General features: G+C 42.6%; 4 protein-coding genes across 4 annotated transcripts; 2 read left to right on the plus strand and 2 right to left on the minus strand.

The window, feature by feature from the left end:
- Nucleotides 1-80: 80 nt before the first annotated feature.
- On the minus strand, nucleotides 81-1,060 carry MONOS_180 (putative 40S ribosomal protein S10-1). Its single transcript, XM_067870976.1, has 4 exons — nucleotides 982-1,060; nucleotides 556-905; nucleotides 363-486; nucleotides 81-311 (listed from the first exon to the last, which is right to left on the minus strand). The coding sequence occupies exons 1-3, from the start codon at nucleotides 1,031-1,033 to the stop codon at nucleotides 412-414; spliced, it is 477 nt and encodes a 158-aa protein (XP_067728114.1). The 5' UTR covers nucleotides 1,034-1,060; the 3' UTR covers nucleotides 81-311; nucleotides 363-411.
- A 318-nt stretch (nucleotides 1,061-1,378) lies between these two features.
- On the plus strand, nucleotides 1,379-15,881 carry MONOS_181 (dynein haevy chain 6, inner dynein arm 1). Its single transcript, XM_067871084.1, has 5 exons — nucleotides 1,379-1,604; nucleotides 1,700-2,242; nucleotides 2,323-2,573; nucleotides 2,738-2,986; nucleotides 3,099-15,881. Exons 1-5 carry the CDS (start codon nucleotides 1,416-1,418, stop codon nucleotides 15,733-15,735), a joined length of 13,869 nt encoding a protein of 4,622 aa, XP_067728115.1. The 5' UTR covers nucleotides 1,379-1,415; the 3' UTR covers nucleotides 15,736-15,881.
- An 812-nt stretch (nucleotides 15,882-16,693) lies between these two features.
- Nucleotides 16,694-17,806, minus strand: MONOS_182 (putative transposase; the record flags this gene model as incomplete). The annotated part of the gene is made up of 1 exon (XM_067871195.1): nucleotides 16,694-17,806. The coding sequence occupies one exon, from the start codon at nucleotides 17,804-17,806 to the stop codon at nucleotides 16,694-16,696; it is 1,113 nt and encodes a 370-aa protein (XP_067728116.1).
- Nucleotides 17,807-18,232: 426 nt separating this feature from the next.
- Nucleotides 18,233-20,876, plus strand: MONOS_183 (uncharacterized protein). Its single transcript, XM_067871306.1, has 5 exons — nucleotides 18,233-18,335; nucleotides 18,386-18,571; nucleotides 18,640-18,707; nucleotides 18,770-18,923; nucleotides 19,011-20,876. Exons 1-5 carry the CDS (start codon nucleotides 18,263-18,265, stop codon nucleotides 20,648-20,650), a joined length of 2,121 nt encoding a protein of 706 aa, XP_067728117.1. The 5' UTR covers nucleotides 18,233-18,262; the 3' UTR covers nucleotides 20,651-20,876.
- The last annotated feature ends 279 nt before the right edge of the window (nucleotides 20,877-21,155 follow it).

The following is a 21,155-nucleotide window of genomic DNA, read 5'->3' on the forward strand; positions in this document are numbered from 1 at the left end:
CAATCCCTTCTGTTTGTTTTTTCTTTGATCTTTACATACTTTACTTTGTTAAGATTCAATTTTGCAAAAATAAAACGTTTTTCAAAAATAATACTTTTCGTTTTTTTCTTACCAATACACTTCAATTTATCATATCGAATTTTGGTTTACAAAATCAAAAGATTTCAATCAAAAACCATTTTGAGCGATGCCAAATATCATAAACTTCTTCAAACAACATGATTCGTCTTTCAAATAACAAAGCGAGCGCAATAACCCGATCAAAATCTTATTTATGAAAGAAATTGTCTGGAAAATTTGTATAAAATATTCTATCCTTCAAATGATTTGAAAAAGAAGTTCAGAACATAATTCTCAACAACCTTCTCAAGTGTGAAAGTGTTTTGTATGCTCATTCCTGTAATGTTTGAATTATGCGCGTGGTCTTGAACCTGCTTCTGCACGTCTGTATCCACCATCACGACGTTGTCCATCGTCTTGACGTTTCTGAAAGTGAATTGTTCATTAAAACACGTTAAACTTACGTGAAATAGAAGAATAAAAAATTAATCAAACAAATGATGGTTTGAAATCTCCAGAATCCTTCTTGTATCCATCGCGACGGAATCCTTCACGATCTCCAAATCTGCGTGCTCTTCTCTCATCATCAAATGGTCTGGTGAATGCTTGTTTTGTTGGCTTCAATGTTGCTGGGATGACGTTTTCGTCGATGTGAAGATATTCACGAAGGTATACAATACCTTCATCAGTCAAAGTCCAATAATAAATCTGCCAGTTGAAGGTTTCTTTCACATATTTGCGAGTGACCAACGACTGCATCATTTTAATGACTTGAATGTTGGGGATGGAAGGGAGAACAATGTTCTTTTTTGCGAAGAACTCCTTCTTTGCCAGGCAAACACCCTCTGATTTTATTTTGTAGAAAACGGTCGTTAAATTTATTAAAGCATCCTTCAAATGATAATAAAATAAAAAACAAACCTTTGAACAGGTAACGCAAAATTTTGATACGGTTGGCAGTTGGAATGAGCATGATAAATGTTCCTAAAGATGTATGTTTTACACCCCTTAAATTGAATTTACACAAAAATAAGGGTGCATTTTTTTCAAAAAATAGAAATTTAAGCCACAAAGTTTGAAATGAACACGCTATATAAAGTTATTATTATACATTGATGTTTCACTTAAAATGTGCACATATTCACAAAACTGGTTTTTTAAAAAAATATTTGTTAATTATAACATCTTTCCAATCGTAATTTTGATTATTTTTTCCATAGAGAATAATACTGATATACTATTGAGCAAAAAATAATTATTCGATGAATTGTTTTTTTCTGATTTAAATATTACAAAAAAACGAATAATTTTCCGTTAGATCAAACAGTTTTATTTCAAATATATTTTGTGCTTGAATGATTAATTCAGGGGCAGAACCGTATATCAAGATCGGAGAGCCCCAAGAAAAAGCAAATTTACCAGAGGTCTCTCCGCCAGAAGTGCTTGAGCACATCTCAACGGATTTAGTTCCTTCTTTTATTGCTTTGAAGCACTGGCCTGAAAATGTGCGTAAAGAATTTCTTGATCAACTTTACAAATCCATGGTTTGAAAATATTTTGAACAAATTTAAAATATAGCCTATTTTATGTTTAACATTTATTGAATTTGTGGTTTATTTTTGATTTAATGGACTTTTAGTCAAATTTAACTGAAATAGCAAACAGAATTGAAGGAAGAACACTTCTTTTTATTCCTCGTGAAAATGTTTCAAACATTGAAAAAGCTACTTTAGATAAGGATCTTATTCAAAGATTGGAAACTTGCTTAATTCATTGGACAAGACAGATAAAGGAAGTTGTCAGCGAAAGTCGTGATACGTCTGATACATTAGAAGGCCCTCTTGACGAAATATCTTTTTGGGAATCGAGAGATAATGATCTGTCAGGAATTGGAAAACAACTTAAATCTGATCTTCTTCTTCGAATTCAAGACGTTCTTCGTGCATCTAAATCTCAATATTTGAGAGCATTTGAAGATCTTTCACAAGAAATTCATAGAACACTTTCTGAAACGAAAAATAATCTTCTATATTTAAATTTCCTTAAAGCTCCATGCGAAGCATTGGCAAAGGCTGTACCAACTGAAATACCTGCAGTCATCCCACAAATACTTCCTTTAATTGTTTTTATATGGAAGAAATCGGATACATATCGCTCGCGTCTTGGTGTTTTGCTTCCAAAGGTTTGTCATTGAATTCAAAAACAGTTGACATTTGAATTATTAAAAATTTTTTATTTATAAAAACTTATCGAATTTCATAGATAAGCAACGAAATAATCCGCCGATGCTCTGCAGTTATCCACTTCGAAGACATCTTCAACGGTCACGTGTCTCAGGTGATAGAAGCATTGATTGAGTCCATAAAAGCAGGGCTCTGCTGGCAGCAGTCTATCCAGAAGATGCTTGACCACGTGAAGTATCTGAAGGCAGACCCCGAATACAGAGACATCGAATGGACTGTGGATGAGAAGACAATGTTTGCTCAGCTCGTAGCGTTTATCCAGCGATGCAAGTGTGCTTTTATTTTTTGTTTTTGTGAGTTCTTTATACTCGTTAATCATGACTTCTTCTTATAAATATGTTTTTATTTTCTTCCTTGCATCTTCACTTTATCGTACTGCTATTTGTTCATTCTAACAACCATTTACTAACTTTCTTTCTTTCTTCTCTCAACAGAGAAATCCTCGATGTCTGTGCTGCCCAGGTGCAGTTTGGCATTCAGCTCTCCACCAAAACGCCTTTGTTCAGCGGGCCGCACGGAATGGCGCTTGAAAGGAGCTTCAACGACATCCAGGCGAAGTTCATGAGATACATCGGCGGGCTGAAGAACCTCTCATACTCTGTTCTGGACGTCAGGGAGACACGCTGGCACGAAGACTACTCAATCTTGAAGGACAGCATCGGAGATCTCGAGGCAATGCTTACGTTTGAATATTTATTTATATTTAAAAAAAAATTGAAATTAAATTCTTTTCAATTTATATGTGATTTTTAACTTTTTTGCTGTTTTCTCTTTTGTTTCTCGCATTTTTTGTAGCACAACCATTGCCACCGGCTTCTCCTATGCTTCGTCGGTACAGCAAGCCCTCGATCTCTACAAGTCCCTGCGCCGCATCGCAGTCAGGGAGCACATCCGCCTGGCCGTCGACCGCTACCGTGCACAGATCTGGCACATCTTCCTGTCTGATGTGAAGAACATCCAAACAGAGTTCGAGAAGCTCAAGGCGTCGCCGCCCATCCCACAGAGCTGGCCACAATATGGTGGTGCTGCTGTGTGGGCGAACTCGCTCATGGAGCGCATCAACGCGAACCAGACGCTGCTGGAGAAGAGCGGGCTGGAGTTTGTGTCTGAGGAGGAGAAAGAGGAAGGGCTGAAGCAGGTGGAGATGCTGCTGAACGTGATCATCCTTTACATCAAGACAAACTTCTCCAAGTGGCTGGCCGAGTGTATCGAAGGAAAAGATTTTGAAGATTACAAGAAGAACTTCTTATTTGCACGTATTCCAGGCACCAGCCTCCTCCGCAGCAACTTCGACCCAGCCCTGTCTCGCCTGTTTGCTGAGGTGTTCTTCTGGCAGAAGCTGCCGACGATTGCGCAGATCCCACCGAACGTGATCGACTTCGTGTTGGAGGAGGAGATGGAGCTGAAGCTGTACCAGCAGACGATCCTGCTTGTGGTGCGTGACTACAACCAGATCATCCTGTCGCTGCCTGTCGCACACAAAGAAATATTCAAGCTCCATCTGAAGCAGCTCGACGCAACATTCGCAAAGGGAATGAAGAACATGCGCTGGCAGTCAGCGAACCTGCTGGGGTATGCTGGTAAGTGCAGATCGATGTGTTCTGAAGTGATGAAGACTATCAACGACTTCAAGGCAGCACACAGAAAGATTGTGGAGCAGACACTTATTCCACTTTCGAAGATTCCTCTCATCTTCATTGACCCACGCCATTGCTACCGGTACGATGAATTCTCTCAGACACAAGGGCTTTGGCGCAGCAAGATGAAGCTGAAGATCACGAGCATGTCGCACGAGATCAACGACATCCTGCGAGAAGCGTATCTTCCTTTCAGAGACGAGAGCGACCCATCCATCCAGCGACATTGGGACACTTACTTATCCAGGCTGGATGGGATGATACTCGAAGCTCTGTTCCTTTCAGTGAAGCGGTCACTGAATGACATTCTTGTGGCACTGGTGGGAGACAGCAAGACAGAGCTGATGCCGCTGTTTGTGGTGGAGGCGATTCTCGCTGGGCAGAAGACGGATTGGAACCCGCCCATCAAGAATTTGAAGAAGATGGTGAATGAAGTTAGAGAAGAGGCAATGCTATCTGCACAATCATTCCCCAAAGTGCTCAACAAGAACAGGAGGAGAAAGATTGGCTTTGAAGATGCGCACCGAGACGAAGACGATGAGGAAGGTGAAGAAGGAAGACAAGGAGGAAATGGAGAAGAACAGATGCGTGGAGATGAAGAGACTATTGGAGGATCTGTTGGCAGTGGAGGTGGAGCTGCTCAGTCTACATATGACAGGTACTCAACAGGCAGCAACGACGAGCAGACAGCTGAAGGCGACCAGACACAGCTGCAGCAGGAAGAGAAGTCGTTCTATGAAGAGATTAGAGCTAATCCTGAAGTGAGGGAGATTGGAAGAGCCATTCAAGAGGCGTTCAAGCCGATGGTTGTGAATCTGAGGAAGTTCCAGCAGGAGTATCAGTCTGTGATGGTCTCGTTCCAACTGGACAAAGATCCGAAGGACGCTTTCTATGAGACTTACACAGAGTTCCCGAAATTGACCACATTTGAACACGATATCAACACATGGAGAGAAAGAGAAAGAGCAATCATGGCAAAGGAGCCATCTCAGAACATTGGATTCATCAGAGTTGACGCTGTTCCACTGAAGGATGCTCTGATCGAGCACTGCAAGCAGAGGCAAGAGCTGTATGTTTCTATTCTGAACAAAGAGGCATCAACCACACTGCACGGCATCTACAACACAATCGACGCAACAATCCAAAAGATGTCGAAGACACCGAAGACTTTGGACGAGCTGAAGGCGCTCGACCAGCTTGTGAAGGACTCGCGCGACCAGCTGTCGCAGATTGAGGCTAAATTTGATCCGCTCCAGAAGCAGTACGAGCTGCTGGAGCGGTGCTCAGACATATCGCAAGTGCCTGACCAGGACACACTGCTTCTCTTGCAGCTCAACACGAAGTTCCAGGGATACATTCAGTTCATTGGGCATGCTGAGAGCAGGATGGCTGAGCTCAAAGTACAGAAGAAGAAAGAGCTGCAGCAGTCTCTTGATCAACTTGCTGCTGACATCACAGCTACACGCAAGCGCTTCTTGGCAACTGCACCGTTCTCTGACCACTTCACCATCGACCAGGCGGAGCAGCTGCTTGAAGGGTTCAGACAGGACATCAATGCACATCAGGAAGAGGAGAAGAGGCTGCTTGTGGGAATTGAGCTGTTTGGGCTGGAGCAGCGTGTATACAGCGATTTGACAGCGATGCGGAAGGACCTGGCTGATTTAACGTATTTGTGGGGAATGAAGAAAGAGTGGCAGTCGCTTTGGGACGGCTGGAAGACAGGCAAGTTCAGAGAGCTGAATGTGAAGCAGCTGGACGACAAAGCCAGACAAGTCACCACAGAGCTGCTGAAGAGGAAGACAGACTGCGGACACATTGACGTGTGGAAGGCACTGAAAAACACAGTTGATTCGTTCAAGACGTCACTTCCACTGATCACTCATCTGAGGAACGAGGCAATGAGGGAGAGACATTGGGACAAGCTGAAGTCGGAGACGAAGCCGTTTGATCACGAAGCAGATGACTTCACATTGGAGAAAGTGTTTGAGCTTAGATTGCAGGAGCATATTGAGCTGATCCAGCAGATAGCAGCACAAGCCACAGAAGAAGCAGTGATTGAGAAGAAGATCGAAGAAGTGACAGAGTTCTGGAATGCAGAGGAGTACATCCTGCTGCCTTACAAGCAGATCATGAGGATTGGGACAGTAGAAGAGATTGAGCAGCAAATTGATGACCATTTGATGGAATTAGCATCAATGAAAGGATCACGTTATGTAGCGACGTTTGTGGTTGAGTTGGAGAAGTGGGAAAGGCTGCTCACACAAATGCAGGCAACAACAGAAAAGCTTATTTTGGCACAAAAGGAATGGCTGTATCTCGAATCAATCTTTGGAGCAAGCGAAGATATGCGAAGACAGATGGCGAAGGAAGCCAGAGAGTTCACAGCTGTCAACAACGAATGGGAGAAAATCATGAAAGGAATACAAAACAACAAGATTATCCTTCACACAGCACAAACCCCCAACATCATCAGCAAGTGCATAGATGTCCAGAAGAAGCTTGAGTCGATCAAGAACAGCCTCAACAAATTCTTGGAAGACAAGCGTATGCTCTTCCCACGTTTCTACTTCTTATCAGATGATGACTTGCTGAAGATTCTTGGCCATGCAAGAGACCCACAAGCTGTCAGACCACATCTGAAGAAGTGCTTCTGCTCATTGAACGATCTGTACTTTGCATCTGAAAGGAAGGCAACTCGTATGTATTCTTTGGAGGGTGAGGAAATTCCGCTAGTGAGACCTTTGACAACCTCAGGCGCTGTTGAAGCTTGGCTGTCTGACTTGGAGCAAATCATGTGCGACACAATCAGAACAGAAATATTGCGCTGTCACGATGATGTTATGAAAATCGGTAAAAGAAAAGAATGGATCATGGCACACAAGCTGCAGATGCTTATTGCTGCTGGGCAGATCCTATGGACTGCACAGATTGAGCACGTTCTCACAAACTCCAAGCAGGTGAAGAGAGACATCAAACAACTTCGTATTCAGCAGCAGCTTTTGCTGAACTTGCTGACAAAGATGATTTCAACTGAAAGACTCACTCCACTCGATCGACTGAAGCTGGTTTCACTCATCACCATCGAAGATCACGCCCGTGAAGTGCTGCGCGAAATCGCCCATTCACACTGCTCATCCGCAAATGACTTCTTGTGGAAGCAGCAATTGCGTTATTACCGACGCTCTATTGCACTGGGTGGAGAAAAGAATGGCGATGCAATGGGACAGACTGGAAATGCAACAGCTGGAGGCAACCCAGCCAGCAACACACAAGCAGCAGCTGCTCTTTCTGCACAGAAGGAAGAGCACGTTATGATTGAGCAGACAAACTGGACAACTCGTTATGGATACGAATACCTGGGATGCACAGATCGTCTTGTTATCACTCCTCTGACTGATCGTTGCTATATTACACTGGTCACAGCAATGTACTTGAAGCTCGGAGGTAATCCACAAGGGCCAGCAGGTACAGGAAAGACAGAAACAGTCAAGGATCTTTCAAGAGCACTTGGTATGTACTGCATCATTTTCAACTGCTCTGAAGGGTTGGATCAAAACTCAATGGGAAGAATGTTCTCTGGGCTTGCACAGTGTGGTGCCTGGTCTTGCTTCGATGAGTTCAACAGAATTGATGTTGAAGTGCTTTCTGTTATTGCTCAGCAGCTTCAGGAGATCTTGTCTGCGTTGGAAGCAGAAGTATCTACCTTCTCATTCGAAGGAAAAACAATTCCCATCAAAGAAAGCTGTGGTGTGTTTGTGACAATGAATCCTGGGTATGCTGGAAGAAGCGAACTTCCAGATAACTTGAAGGCCATTTTCCGTCCAGTTGCTATGATGGTGCCCGACAGCGCAATGATTGCAAGAATCCGTCTATATGCTGAAGGGTTCAAGGATTCTGCTAACTTGGCACAGAAAGTTGATACTTTGTATTCATTGTCAATGCAACAGCTGTCTCGCCAAAGCCATTACGATTGGGGTCTTCGTGCAATTAAATCAGTTCTTGTGACTGCTGGTACATATCATAGACAGTCACCTGATCAAGCTGAAGATGTTGTGCTATATCGTGCTTGTATGAACATGAACTTCCCCAAGCTGCTTGCGGACGATCTGCGCTTGTTCCAGCAATTGCTTGGCGATCTTTTCCCGAATGTGTCTTTGCCACCTCCATCCACAAACACACTTCTTGACAACATCATTGGAGCCATCAAAGAATCACCAGAGCATCACCAGATGCACAATGCACTGATTGCAAAGGTTATCCAACTGAGCGAAACAAAAGATATTCGTCATGGTGTCATGGTTGTTGGCTCGTCTGGTTCATACAAAACAACTGTGTGGAAGACACTGATGCGTGCAAAGAACAGAATGAACAGGTTGGGCTTGCCTATTGATCCTGTCAACGATCCAGAAACAATCTATCCAAAAGTCCATGCAGATATTCTCAATCCAAAGGCAGTTACAAACGATGAACTGTTTGGGTACTTTGATAAAACACCTGAATGGCACGATGGTATTGTGTCTAACCTTGTTATGAGGGCAGCGAACGACACAACACCCGACGAGAAGTGGATTGTGTTTGATGGTCCAGTCGATACACTCTGGATTGAAAGTATGAACTCAGTGCTTGATGATTCTAAAGTCCTCACATTGACCAACCAGGCCAGAATCACATTCCCACCACAGGTCTCCTTCTTGTTCGAAGTTGAAGATCTGACTGAAGCTTCGCCTGCTACTGTGTCTCGTTGCGGTATCATCTACATGGATCTCACAGAGTTTGGCTGGCAGCCATTTATCCAGGCTTGGCTGATTGGCAAAGAAAGTGTGGAGAAGAATAAGCCAATGGTTGAAGTTCTGAGAAAGTCTATCGATAAGCATATGGCTAAAATCTTGAAAGTTAAGACTGAATCTTGCAAAGAACTGATCAAGACAACTGAGCTGAATGGTGTTCGCTCGTTTACACGTCTGTTTGATGCCTTAGCAACAAAGGAGAATGGCTTTGATTTGGACAATGCAGAATTCAATGTTACTCGATGCACTGAAATGATGTTTGCCTTCTGTCTTGTGTGGTCAATTGGTGCAACATTGGACGATACAAGCAGGAAGAACATGGATGAGTTCGTTCACATCATTGATCCATCCATTCCACCACAAGACACCGTCTACGAATACTGCTTTGATCTGGCAAAGATGAGCTGGATCAAATGGGAAGACAAGTTCCCCATTGCTAACTGGAAGCCTCCGATTGACTTGCCTTATCATAGGATCTTTGTGCCCACTGTTGACACACTGCGCCACGAGTACATCGTGAAAGCACTGACAAAGACAGCAGAAAACGTGCTGCTTGTTGGTACAACTGGAACAGGAAAGAGCGCTCTTGCATCTTCCATCCTTTCTTCACTTCCAGAGAAGCAATGGATTCCGCTGACAATCAACTTCTCTGCACAGACACAAAGCAGCCAAGTGCAGGATGCCATTGAGTCTCGAACAGATAAAAGAGGAAAGAAATATTCTCCAATTGGAGGAAAGCGACTTATGGCATTCATTGACGATTTCAACATGCCAGCCCATGATGAGTATCATTCACAACCACCACTGGAGTTGCTGCGACAATGGATGGACTACTCTGGCTGGTACAACAGAAGAGACAAAGAGACATCATTCACACAGATTAACAACATGCAGCTCATGTGCGCAATGGGACCACCAGGAGGAGGGCGTAACACAATCAGCAACAGAACACTGAATCTTTTCAGCATCATCAACTTCATATTCCCTTCAGATGCTCAGATTAAACATATTTACACAGTTCTCCTTGAGCAGAAACTGAATGAATTAGACGACGAAGTTAAAGAGCTTACAGAGCCTCTGATTCAGGGCACATTGAATATTTACAAGCATGTTTGTGCCGATCTTCGTCCACTTCCCGCAAAATCGCACTATCTTTTCAATCTTCGTGACTTGAGCAGAGTGTTCCAAGGTATCCGTCGTGCGTCAAAGAACTTGATTGACAAGGATGGAATGATTCGTCTATGGGCACACGAATGCTTCCGTGTGTTCCACGATCGTCTTGTTGACGATGCAGACAGAGAATATTTCGCAGACCTTGTACAAAAGGAAGTCAACCAATCATTCAAATTGTCATGGAACAAAATCGTACCAAAGGGAACACCACTCATTTTCTGCGAATTTCTCCATGAAAGAGCAATTCCTTTGTATGAAGAAGTCAAAACAATCCCTCAGTTGAAGGACGTACTTACTGAAAAACTCAGCCAATACAACGAAACTGGATCCATCCAAATGCCACTTGTTCTTTTCAACGATGCCATGAGCCACTTGACTCGTATCTCTCGTATCATCACACAGCCACTTGGAAATGCCATGCTTGTTGGTGTTGGAGGTTCTGGTAGAGAATCTCTTGCACGTCTTGCTGCTTTTGTGTCAGGATACGATGTGTTTAAGGTCGAAATCACAAGAAACTTCCGTTTGTCGCAGTTCAGAGATGCACTCAAAGACCTGTTCAGAAAGACTGGTCTGGAAAAAGCGCAGACCGTGTTCCTTCTACGAGACACACAAATTATGGAAGAGACGTTTTTGGAGGATGTGAACAACATTCTGACATCTGGCGAAGTGCCCAACTTGTTCCCACCTGATGAGCTGGCGCAGATCCGAGATGCGATGAAAGAAGATGCCCGAAAGAAGAACATCGGAGAAACACCTGATCTTCTATATTCTCTCTTCATTCACACTGTGCGCGAGCATCTGCATGTGGTGCTCTGCATGTCACCTTTGCATGAGCAGTTCAGAAATAGACTGAGAATGTATCCAGGGCTGGTGAACTGCACAACAATCGACTGGTTCTCTGACTGGCCGGAAGATGCACTTTTGGAGGTTGCACAGTTTACACTTGCTGGTGTGGCATTGACTCCGGAAGATGTTGCTGCTGCTGAGAAGGAAAAATCAGGCGATTCTTATGGAGGCACACTTGGAAGAGGAAGCAAAGGTCGTCTTTCTTCGTCTCCTTCAAAGGCAGCACTCGGAGCTTCTGCGTCGTCGTCAGCTCTTCCTCCACCGTCTCGTGGTGGAGACGGAACTGGAGAACAAGCTCCACCTGACATCAGATCCCAAATATGTTCGCTGTTTGTTCAGTGTCATTCACTTTCAGTCAAAACAGCTCAAAGAATGATGATTTCTCTTGGAAGACAAGTGTTCATCACACCTACCTCTTTCAGAGAACTTTGTTCTTCATATAAGGCTGTGCTTACAGAAAAGAGAAATGTTATTGAATCCGCCGCACAAAAGCTCAGAAGTGGTTTGGGTGCATTGAAGACGACACGAAAGGAAGTGGAAGTTTTGAGAGTGAAGTTGGACGAGAGGAAACAGGAAGTTATGCTCAAGACAACCGAAGTCGAAGAGCTTATGATGCAACTGTTTGCGGATAGAAGAAACGCTGAAGAGCAGCAGAAGAAAGTGTCTGAGAAGAAAGCGCGTGTCATTGAGGAAGAAGCAGTTGCCAGAGCAGAACATGCACAAGCACAGAAAGAACTCGAAAAAGTGCTTCCTGGTTTAGAGAGAGCACAGGAATCGCTGAAAGCGCTTACAAACAGAGAGATTGCAGAAGTGAGAGCGTATACAACTCCGCCAGGCCCTGTGATGACTGTCATGTCTGCTGTGATGATTCTTGTGAAGGCAGACACCAGCTGGGCAGAGGCAAAGAAGAAGCTGGGAGATCCTCATTTCATTCAGGATCTGTTGAACTTCAACAAAGAGAATCTTTCAGACAAGCAGATGAGAGCTGTGGAGAAATACGTGAAGTCACCTGGATTTAACTTTGAGACAGTGAAGACAATTTCTCAGGCTACTGCTTACCTTTGCGAATGGGTGTGCAACGTGTACAACTATAAGCTTACGTGGGATCAGGTCGCTCCAATTCAAGCAGAAGTGAAAGCGAAGATGGCGCTTTTGGAGAAGAAGCAGCAAGATTTGAAGGAAAGTGAAGCTGCTTTGGTTGCATTGCAACAGAAAGTTGAGGCGCTGAACACATCCTACCTGGAGAAGACAAAAGAAATGGAAAATCTCAAAAATATTGTTGCAGAGTTAGAAGCTAAGCTGAGCCGTGCCAACATCCTTGTGAACGGACTGACTGGAGAGCGTGCTCGGTGGAAGGCTCAAGTGAAAGCATACGAGATCGACCTCACAAACCTTTTGGGAGATGTTCTGCTGACTGCATCGTTCCTGGCATATGCTGGTCCATTCACATTTGAATTTCGTCAGGAGCTGGTGAAGAAGTGGAGCCAGGCGCTTAAGGCATCTGGCATTCCGTGCACACCTGACTTCTCCTTCGAGAACTTCCTGGCTGATTCGGCGACAGTGCGTAATTGGATTGCGCTGTATGGACTGCCAAACGATCCATTCTCCATTGCAAACGGATTGCTTGTCACACGTGGCAGGCGTTGGCCGCTGATGATTGATCCACAAGGGCAAGCTACGAAATGGGTGAAAGCATTGTTCAAAGAGAAAGACATGATTATTTTGACGCCAAACACACAGAACTATGTCAGATTGATTGAGAATGCAATTAAGTTCGGTTTGCCTGTGCTGATGCAAGATGTGGGTGAATCACTTGATCCAGTGTTATCGCCAGTCATTGACAAAGCTATATTCAAGATTAGTGGGCAGGATTACATCAAGGTTGGAGACAACCCAGTTTTGTACAACGATAAATTCAGATTTATGATGAGCACAAAGTTGCCTAATCCAACATATTCACCAGAAATATCAACAAAAACAACGATTGTCAACTTTGCTGTGAAAGAGCAAGGTTTGGAGGAGCAGCTTTTAGGTATGATTGTGCAACAGGAAGCGCCAGAACTCGATAGACAGAAGAATGATTTGGTGATTGGAATTGCAAAGAACAAGATGGAAATGACAAACTTAGAAAACAAGATTCTTCAGCTGCTGTCTTCAATTGATCCCAGCAAGTCACTCATTGACGATGAGGAGATGATCTCAACACTTCAGACAAGTAAAGCAACAGCTGACAGGATTCAGACATCAACCACAGAAATGGAAGAGACTAACGCAAAGATTGATCGGTCACGAGAAGCATATCGCCCAGCAGCACAGCGTGGCTCCATATTATTCTTTGTGATGGTTGACTTGGCGTCTGTTGACTCTATGTATCAATACTCACTTGAATCATACCTCTCCCGTTTCCACACTTCTCTTGTGCGTCTTTCGAAGGAGAAGAAAGCAACTGAAATTGCAGATCGTGTTTCTCTTTTGAACAACATTCATCTCGAGAACATTTATCGTTATGTTGTTCGTGGGCTGTTCGAAAAGCACAAGATCCTCTTCTCATTCCAGATGTGCATGAAGCTGCTTATTGCAGATCGCAAGGTTAACATGCAAGAGTACCAATTCTTCCTCCGTGGAGGAATCGTCATTGACAAAGAAATGCAGCCCAAGAATTCCATTGAATGGTTGCAGAATGAGTCAGAGAAATGGGACAACCTGACAGAACTCGAAAAACTCGACAACTTCCACAACATCATCCAGTCATTCGACACAAACTCTCGCGAATGGAGAAGATGGTACCGCAGCCCAGAGCCCGAATCAACTCCTCTTCCAGGAGAGTGGGAATCCAAATGCAACGAGCTTCAGCGTCTTATCATTGTGCGGTGCCTGCGCCCTGATCGAGTGCTTCCAGCGACAATTATGTTTGTCTCAGCTAAGCTTGGGCAACAATACACTCTTCCTCCTCCAAACGACCTGGGAGAGCTTGTGGACGACAACCCAGTCACGTCACCTATCATCTTTGTCCTTTCACCTGGTGTCGACCCAACAGCTCAGCTGAGAGACTTTGCACAGGAAAGAAAGCTGAACGTTGGGCAGCCTGTGCCTGGGCAAGGAAAGAACTTTGTTGTGATTGCATTGGGAAGAGGCCAATGGGAAGGAAAAGCCAAAGCAGCCATTGAAGAAGCTGTGCAGGTTGGTAACTGGGTGTTCCTAGCTAACTGTCATCTGGACATACCAAACATGGAGAATCTGGAGCGAATGATGTTTTCGTGGATGGAGAAAGGGAAGACACCTCACCGTAACTTCCGTCTGTGGCTTTCGTCTTCTCCACATCCAGGCTTCCCTATTGCTCTTCTGCAAAGCAGCGTCAAGATTACCACTGAGCCTCCACGTGGCATCAAAGCCAACATGCTCCGTCTCTACCAGAGCAAACTGAGGGACTTCGAGTCGAAGCCGCGTCCAGCGTATGAACTGAAGTACTGCTGTCTTGTGTTTACACTTGCTTTCTTCCACTCCGTTCTGTTGGAGCGTCGAAAGTTCCTCTCGCTCGGATTCAACATTCCATACGACTTTAACGACTCTGACTTTGAAGTGTCCGAGAAGCTGATTGACAAATATTTGGAGCAATCGCCTGAAGCGACGCCTTGGGAGGCAATCCGCTATCTGGTTGCTGAGGCAAACTATGGTGGAAGAATCACGGACTTCATGGATCGTCGCCTTGTAAACGTGTATGTGGCACAGCTGTTCAGGGATGAGGCGTTGATTCCCGGGCAGATGCCGCTGTGTTCTGTGCCTGGCTACTTCATTCCGAATGAGACAACACGTGAAGGCGTTGTCAACTTCATCCACACATTTGCTGATCACGACAAACCAGAAGTGTTTGGTCAGCATCCAAATGCTGATATATCATCTCAGATCCAGAGCACCAATGATCTGTTGAGCACAATACTCCGCTTGCAGCCTCGAAGCACGTCTGCAACACAGACACAGACACAAGTCTCTTCATCTGATTCGAGTGATTCTTCTTCTGCATCTTCATCTCAGTCTGCACAGCAAGAGGCCTCTGAATCACCACTGGCTGTGCTGGCAAAGGAAATCCTGGAGCGTGTTCCAGAAAGAGTGGGCAAATCCAACAGAACCGATGAGAACACTCCATTGGGCACTGTTCTCGTGCACGAGACAGAGCGGTACAACATCATTCTCCGCTCTGTGCGTAGGTCGCTGGAGGATCTGGTGAAAGGGCTGTGTGGAGAAGTGGTGATGTCGAATGAGCTGGATCTGATTGCTGATGCACTTGAGCGCAATGTGGTGCCGCAGGTGTGGCAGAAAGGATATCCCAGTCTGAAGCCCCTGGGCAACTGGACACGCGACCTGCAGGCGAGGATAGAGCAGCTGACGAAGTGGGGCGAGACTGACAGGATGCCTCGCTCATTCTGGCTGGGTGGCCTTACATTCCCCACTGGTTTCCTGACAGCTGTGAAGCAGCAGTCGCTGAAGTTCATCTCAAAGTCCAATCCAGGTGTGTCTATTGATCGTGTTGGGTGGGAGTTTATTGCTACAAACATCATGACTGAGATGGAGATCTCAAAGCCACCACCGGAAGGAGGCATTTATGTGAAAGGGCTGTACTTGGAAGGAGCTGGATGGGATGTGCAGAAATCAACTCTGATAGAACCAGAGCCAATGCAGCTGAGCTGTGCGATGCCAATCATAGCGTTCGTACCAAGTGTGATTGGAGAGAAAAAGAAAGGCTCATCATCATCATCTTCTTCTTCTTCTTCTTCTTCTTCTTCGACAGCAGCCACAAATCCAACCACAACTGGTGCAAATGCAGCAACTAAAGTTCCACAATACATGTGCCCTTGCTATTATTATCCTGTGCGTACTGGAGAAAGAGAGAGGCCTAGTTACATGCTTGAGGTCGCTCTCAACACAGCAAATGCTAAACCTGATCATTGGATAAAGCGTGGTACTGCTCTGCTCATGAACTTAGCTTCTTAATCACAAATCACTTCAGCATTTCCAATTATTTCAATTATTTTAATTATTATACAATTTTAGTGTTTTTCAGATAAACTATTTTTATCACTTATTTTGTTTTGTTTTATCAAAATAAAAGAAAAACAAATCTTTGTATTATTTATGAATGTGAAATGTCATATTTACAAATAATTTTTGAAACAATATACAGTCTGTCCAAAAAAAATGTTGATCTGTCCAAAAAAAATGTAGATCATCCCTCAAAATAAAAAAAAGAGATATTCCCCACATCGCTTGTGGAAACTTTTGATTTTTATTAATTTGTGAATTTTCAATGAACAAATGAACTCTGAAGCAAAAATGGTACAATGGTGTGTTGTTTTTGCTATTTGAACATTATCTTTTTATTTGTTTTCATTTTGACAAGGAATTGTTTGGCAAATAGTTATTTGTTCAATAGAAAAGTATTTTATGTGTATATCTCTTTTTTAAACAAAAAAGTGACAGAATTTGACAAAGTGTGTATGTTTTGCTTCACAAGCTGAAAAGTTTACGTTTGTTTTTATATTTTGTCACATAATTTTTTTGATTTTCAATGCAACGACATATTTCTCAACAATCTAGCATGTTTGAAGAAAAGTTGTTGATGTATTGTTTGTGGTTGTATTTCATAAAGCTATTGTATTCATTTCAATGATCAACTCATTTAATAGAATTTGTTATTCTATTGGATAATGTGATTATCTTTTTTTGTAATAAAAAATAAAAAGATATTCTGTTTTAATTTGTTTTTGTTTTGTTAACAGAAGTGCCAAAAATATAATGAACGAACAAATAAAGAAATAACACAAGTGTTTTTTCAACTTTGTTTTTGAAACAAAAAAAAAAAAAAAAATCATTGTAATTAGAAAGCGAATGTTTAGTTTAAAACTAAAAAAAAACTTGTGAAATGGTGAAAAAATTAAAAGAAAAATTTGATTCACAGATCCTTCAAGGATACGACCTGCGGCCATATATTTGTTTCGATATCCATGATAGTTTTTCTGACTTCTCTGGCAGAAATTTCTTCAAAGGTTTTTGCCATTTCAGCGAAAAAGTGTGACTCCCCTTCCCACTTTAACGAATTTGATTCGACTCTTGCCTTCCAAATACCAAATATATTCTCGATTGGGTTCAAAATTGGAGAATATGCAGCGTTGAATAACACGACATGTCCGGCTTCTTTAATAAGACTGTCTGTGTTAATATGATGGATTGTTGCGTTGTCCATTACGATCACAGACGATTTGTCATTTTTTATAGATAATAGAAAACGCTTAATATATGCTTCAAACACTTCATGGTCAACTGTTCCTCTAATAACTTCAGTGTAGCCCATTCCTAACATGGATATAGATGTTATAGCTGTTATAGATTGAAAAAGTGGAGGTGGCGGAACCAACACTTTTTCTCCTTTTTCTGCCCAACCGTATTTCCTGATGCAACTGACGTTCCATGACGTCTCATCGATGTAGAAAATTAGCGCTCCATCTTTCTCGTATTGAAATAATTTTTCAATGAAATGAATTCTTTGTTTTTTATTTTCGTCGGTGTTTGCGTATGCTGGCCTGACAGTAATTCTCTTGAAAGAAAATATCGGGAACAAATCTGAATCATTGTTTTTTTCATGAAGCATATTGTGTACAGTAGATTTTGAAATATGCAACCCAGTTGAAGAAAGCTCGTGTGAAATTGTTCGAAGGGTGGTTAATGGATTCTGTTTCATTTTCTGTCTAATGAGATTCTTGTAACGATCATTGTTCACTATTTTTTTCCTTCCTTTTTGTTTTTCATTGTGAATAATATCTATTCCAATCTGCAGTTTTTGTAAATATCTGCTGGTGGTGATGTTTGTAAGTGTGCATTCATTCGCATACCAGCTTTCGGATTTGCTTCTTCCATAAATTCTGAATAAATCTGTAAGTTTTTTTCTTTTTTCGACAGTTGCTGGAGTGTATGGCCTTTTGCATTTTCCTTCCACCTGTGTATCCTTCTGCCTGAATTGTTCAATTTTTTTTTCTCTTTCTTCCTTTTCTTTCAAAGCTGCTCTCATTCTAATATTTTCATGCATCATTTCTTCAAAAGGATGTAAAAAATGTGTTGCCATATATTCAACTCTGTATTCAGAGATGTCTGGAACTTGGCTGCTCAATAACGTCCTTTTGTTTGGTGTTCTCGCATCCAGAAAGGAAATTGTTTGCATTGAATTTTTCTTATAATTTCAGCTAGAGATTGTGGGAATATCTCTTTTTTTTTATTTTGAGGGATGATCTACATTTTTTTTGGACAGATCAACATTTTTTTTGGACAGACTGTACAAATATCACTCAAATTGTAGGAATTCAAAGATATTACAAAGATACATGAAAGCATTTGAAGAGTTCTTTTAGGAGAAACTGCGCAATTACTTAATATTCGAGAATAATGCTTCAAATGAATAGGAATAAATAATCATTTATTTATTATGGCAAAGCCCATAAAATACTAACAGAACAGAACTCGAAGGAAAATGGCTGTTGCATTCAATGCTGTGAAAGCAACCGGAGTCCCGATTACTGGAGTTGAAGTTGAAAATGTCGTAAGTATGCATTGACATTTAAAAAGTTAATTTTATTGGCTATTTGTGTTTCAGGTGCAACCAAGGAATCACTCGAATCTTCAGATAAAATATGTCATGCATTGGTTTCTAGATTCGGCTGCACGTCATTAGAATCACGTTTAAAAGCGTCTATTGTATTGGTTGCTTGCATGGAAAGGGGGCATCCATCTTTCAGGGAACAAGTTCGATCTCAAAGTGAACTACTTCACAAATTTGCTTGTTTGCTATTTATAGATTTTTTAAATAACATTCGATCTATTATTTATTTATTTATTATTTTAATAAAGCACAACCACCTCCAATTCGATCTGATTCGGATAAAGCAAACTTTGCTCAATATCAAGAACAATCAAAAGTGTGCAATTCAAAACATCAACTATCTATAATCTTTGAAATTTAAAATGATTATATTTAAAGATGGTTTTAAATCAAATGTATGAAAAAGGAAAAAAACAGGTGAGTGTTTATGATGACATGTCAGGAGACAGCTTTCTTCGAGATATGGAGTCAAAAGCTCAAGGAATTGGGCCATTGAGAACATTAGAAGGGGTTGGATCTGCTGCTCTCGAACGTTTGTTTTTGACACTTTAAAAATATTTTCTTGATTATTCTCATTTTATAAATATGCATTTATATTTAACCAAATTCACATTATTAGCAATCGACGGTGAAAAAAAAGGAATCGTTGGAGCAGTGATGGGAACGGTTAGATCTGCAATTGATGCTATGACCGGAGGATCTTCTTCTTCTTCAGCAAAGTTTGGAATAAATGAGAGAGTTGACTCATCTTTCAAGATTACTGGAGATCCAAAAGCAGCTGCCGAGCAGATGCCAGATTTCAGAGCACAAAGAGCAGCAAAGGAAATGGAAACCAAAACGCTTGCACCTCGCAAGTTCGGTGGGTTTGACAGTGAAGAGACAGCGAATGAGACGATCACCCTGTCACAAGGAGCGCAGCAATCCACATCTCGCACAGCTGCATCCATCCGCGAGGGGCTGTCAGCGTCGATGGGCTCTGACGCCTCCAGCAGCATGGGCTCCTATTCTTCAGGCCCTGCAACGTCAACATACGTCCCCACCTCATCGACTGCCTCCTCGTTGGCAGCGGGCTCTGGACCTCTTCCGGATGTGCGGTCAACCACAGGTGACATGGAAGTGAAGCTGGTGGATGAGGCGTGTGTGGCTGCGGGTGTTGGCTCAGCTCCACCAAAACAGGTGATGAACCACTTTATTGAGACAGCAAAGCGGTCAGATTTGACGTTTGTGACTGCCTGCTTGGCTGACAAGTGTGTCGATGAGAATGCGATTGTCAGAGGCAAAGCATTCTTCTGCCTTGCTGCATTGACTGATCCATCGTTTGTTGCGCTCAGGCCAACCATCATGCGTCTTGTGATTGCGCAGAAGGACGCTGTGATTGAAGGCGCCAAGCAGCTCACAAACGCAGCAGCCAAACAGAAAGCAGCGCTGGTGCTGGAGCGGATCGGAATCACGGGAGTGGTCACTGTCTCTCCCAGCCCATCTCCTTCGCCTGTTCGCCGTGTGCAATCATCGTCTGTCCGAAGAGTCGCACCGGCATCTTCGTCTGCAGCTAACACTGCAGCTCAAAGTAACAGCAGCAGCGCTGGTGGCGACGATCTGCTTATCTCATTGGATTGGGCATCGCAAGGGTCAACAAATGCACCTAGCACTTCAACTGCAGCCCCAACCACCTCAAACACATCTTCATCTTCTGCAGCAAATGACATTACTTTGATGTTTGGTGGCTCGTCATCAACGTCTGCTGCCCCCGCTGCATCGAATGACGATCCATTTGGACTGAACTCGGGCTCTTTTTCAACACCTGCATCGACAGCCGGTCCAGCTTCAACAGCATCAGCTGCACCACAAACAAGCTCTATTCTTGCTGAGCTGACAGCACTTACAACACAGCCACCGACTGTGCAGACACAGCCGTACATGAACCAGATGTATCCTTCACAGCAGCAACAACAACAACAGCAGACACAAATTCCTCAGCAGATGGGATATGGCTATCCTTATCCTGCGATGGCTCCTGTGGGAATGGCTCAACAAGCTCCAATGAACATGTCAGTGCCAATGCAGCAGCCTTACACACATCCTACCCAAATCTCACCATATGTCTCTAACCCGTCTCCGTTCGTGAAGGAGCAGGCTCATCTCGTCAATCCAAAGAAAGGGTCGTCGTCACAAGGAGGGAGTGACAGCGCCTTTGACTTTCTTAATTCAAAATCCGACGATGCATTCGATTTCGTCGGAGATTTGATGAAAAGTAATTAATTAATTGTTTTGATTGGTTTGGTATATTCTTGATTTTATTTTATACTACTTACATATGTTGAGTTCCTCAACCTTCTTTCACCTTCTCACACGTTAATAGCTATTTACTGTTGTTGATGTTCTGATCTATTTCTATCTTTTCATCTCATTAAAAAAACTTTTATATCGAGATCGATCAAAACACTCATTTGTAAAATGGAAAAACTGATTAATTATTGGAAATCAACTGTTTCTAATTCTGTTCAAACTTTTTCTGCATTAGAAACTATTAGTTCCAGAATTCCTATTATAACTACTGAAAATTGTGGAGTTTTGGTAAAAATTGAAAATTTTGCAGAAAAACTTGTTTGTCGTCATATTGAGTCATGTGAATTACTTATAAAAGAATTATTTGATGATAAGTTTGAATTAATTTGAATCAATTATTCAAATTATAATTTTTTTTAAGTTCAAAGTTAAGGAACATTCTAAGGCTTATGAGCGAACATATCGAATCAGAAATATC

Source organism: Monocercomonoides exilis, assembly GCF_001643675.1.
Source record: "Monocercomonoides exilis strain PA203 chromosome Unknown scaffold20-1493094, whole genome shotgun sequence".
In the NCBI taxonomy this organism is placed as follows: Eukaryota; Preaxostyla; order Oxymonadida; family Polymastigidae; genus Monocercomonoides; species Monocercomonoides exilis.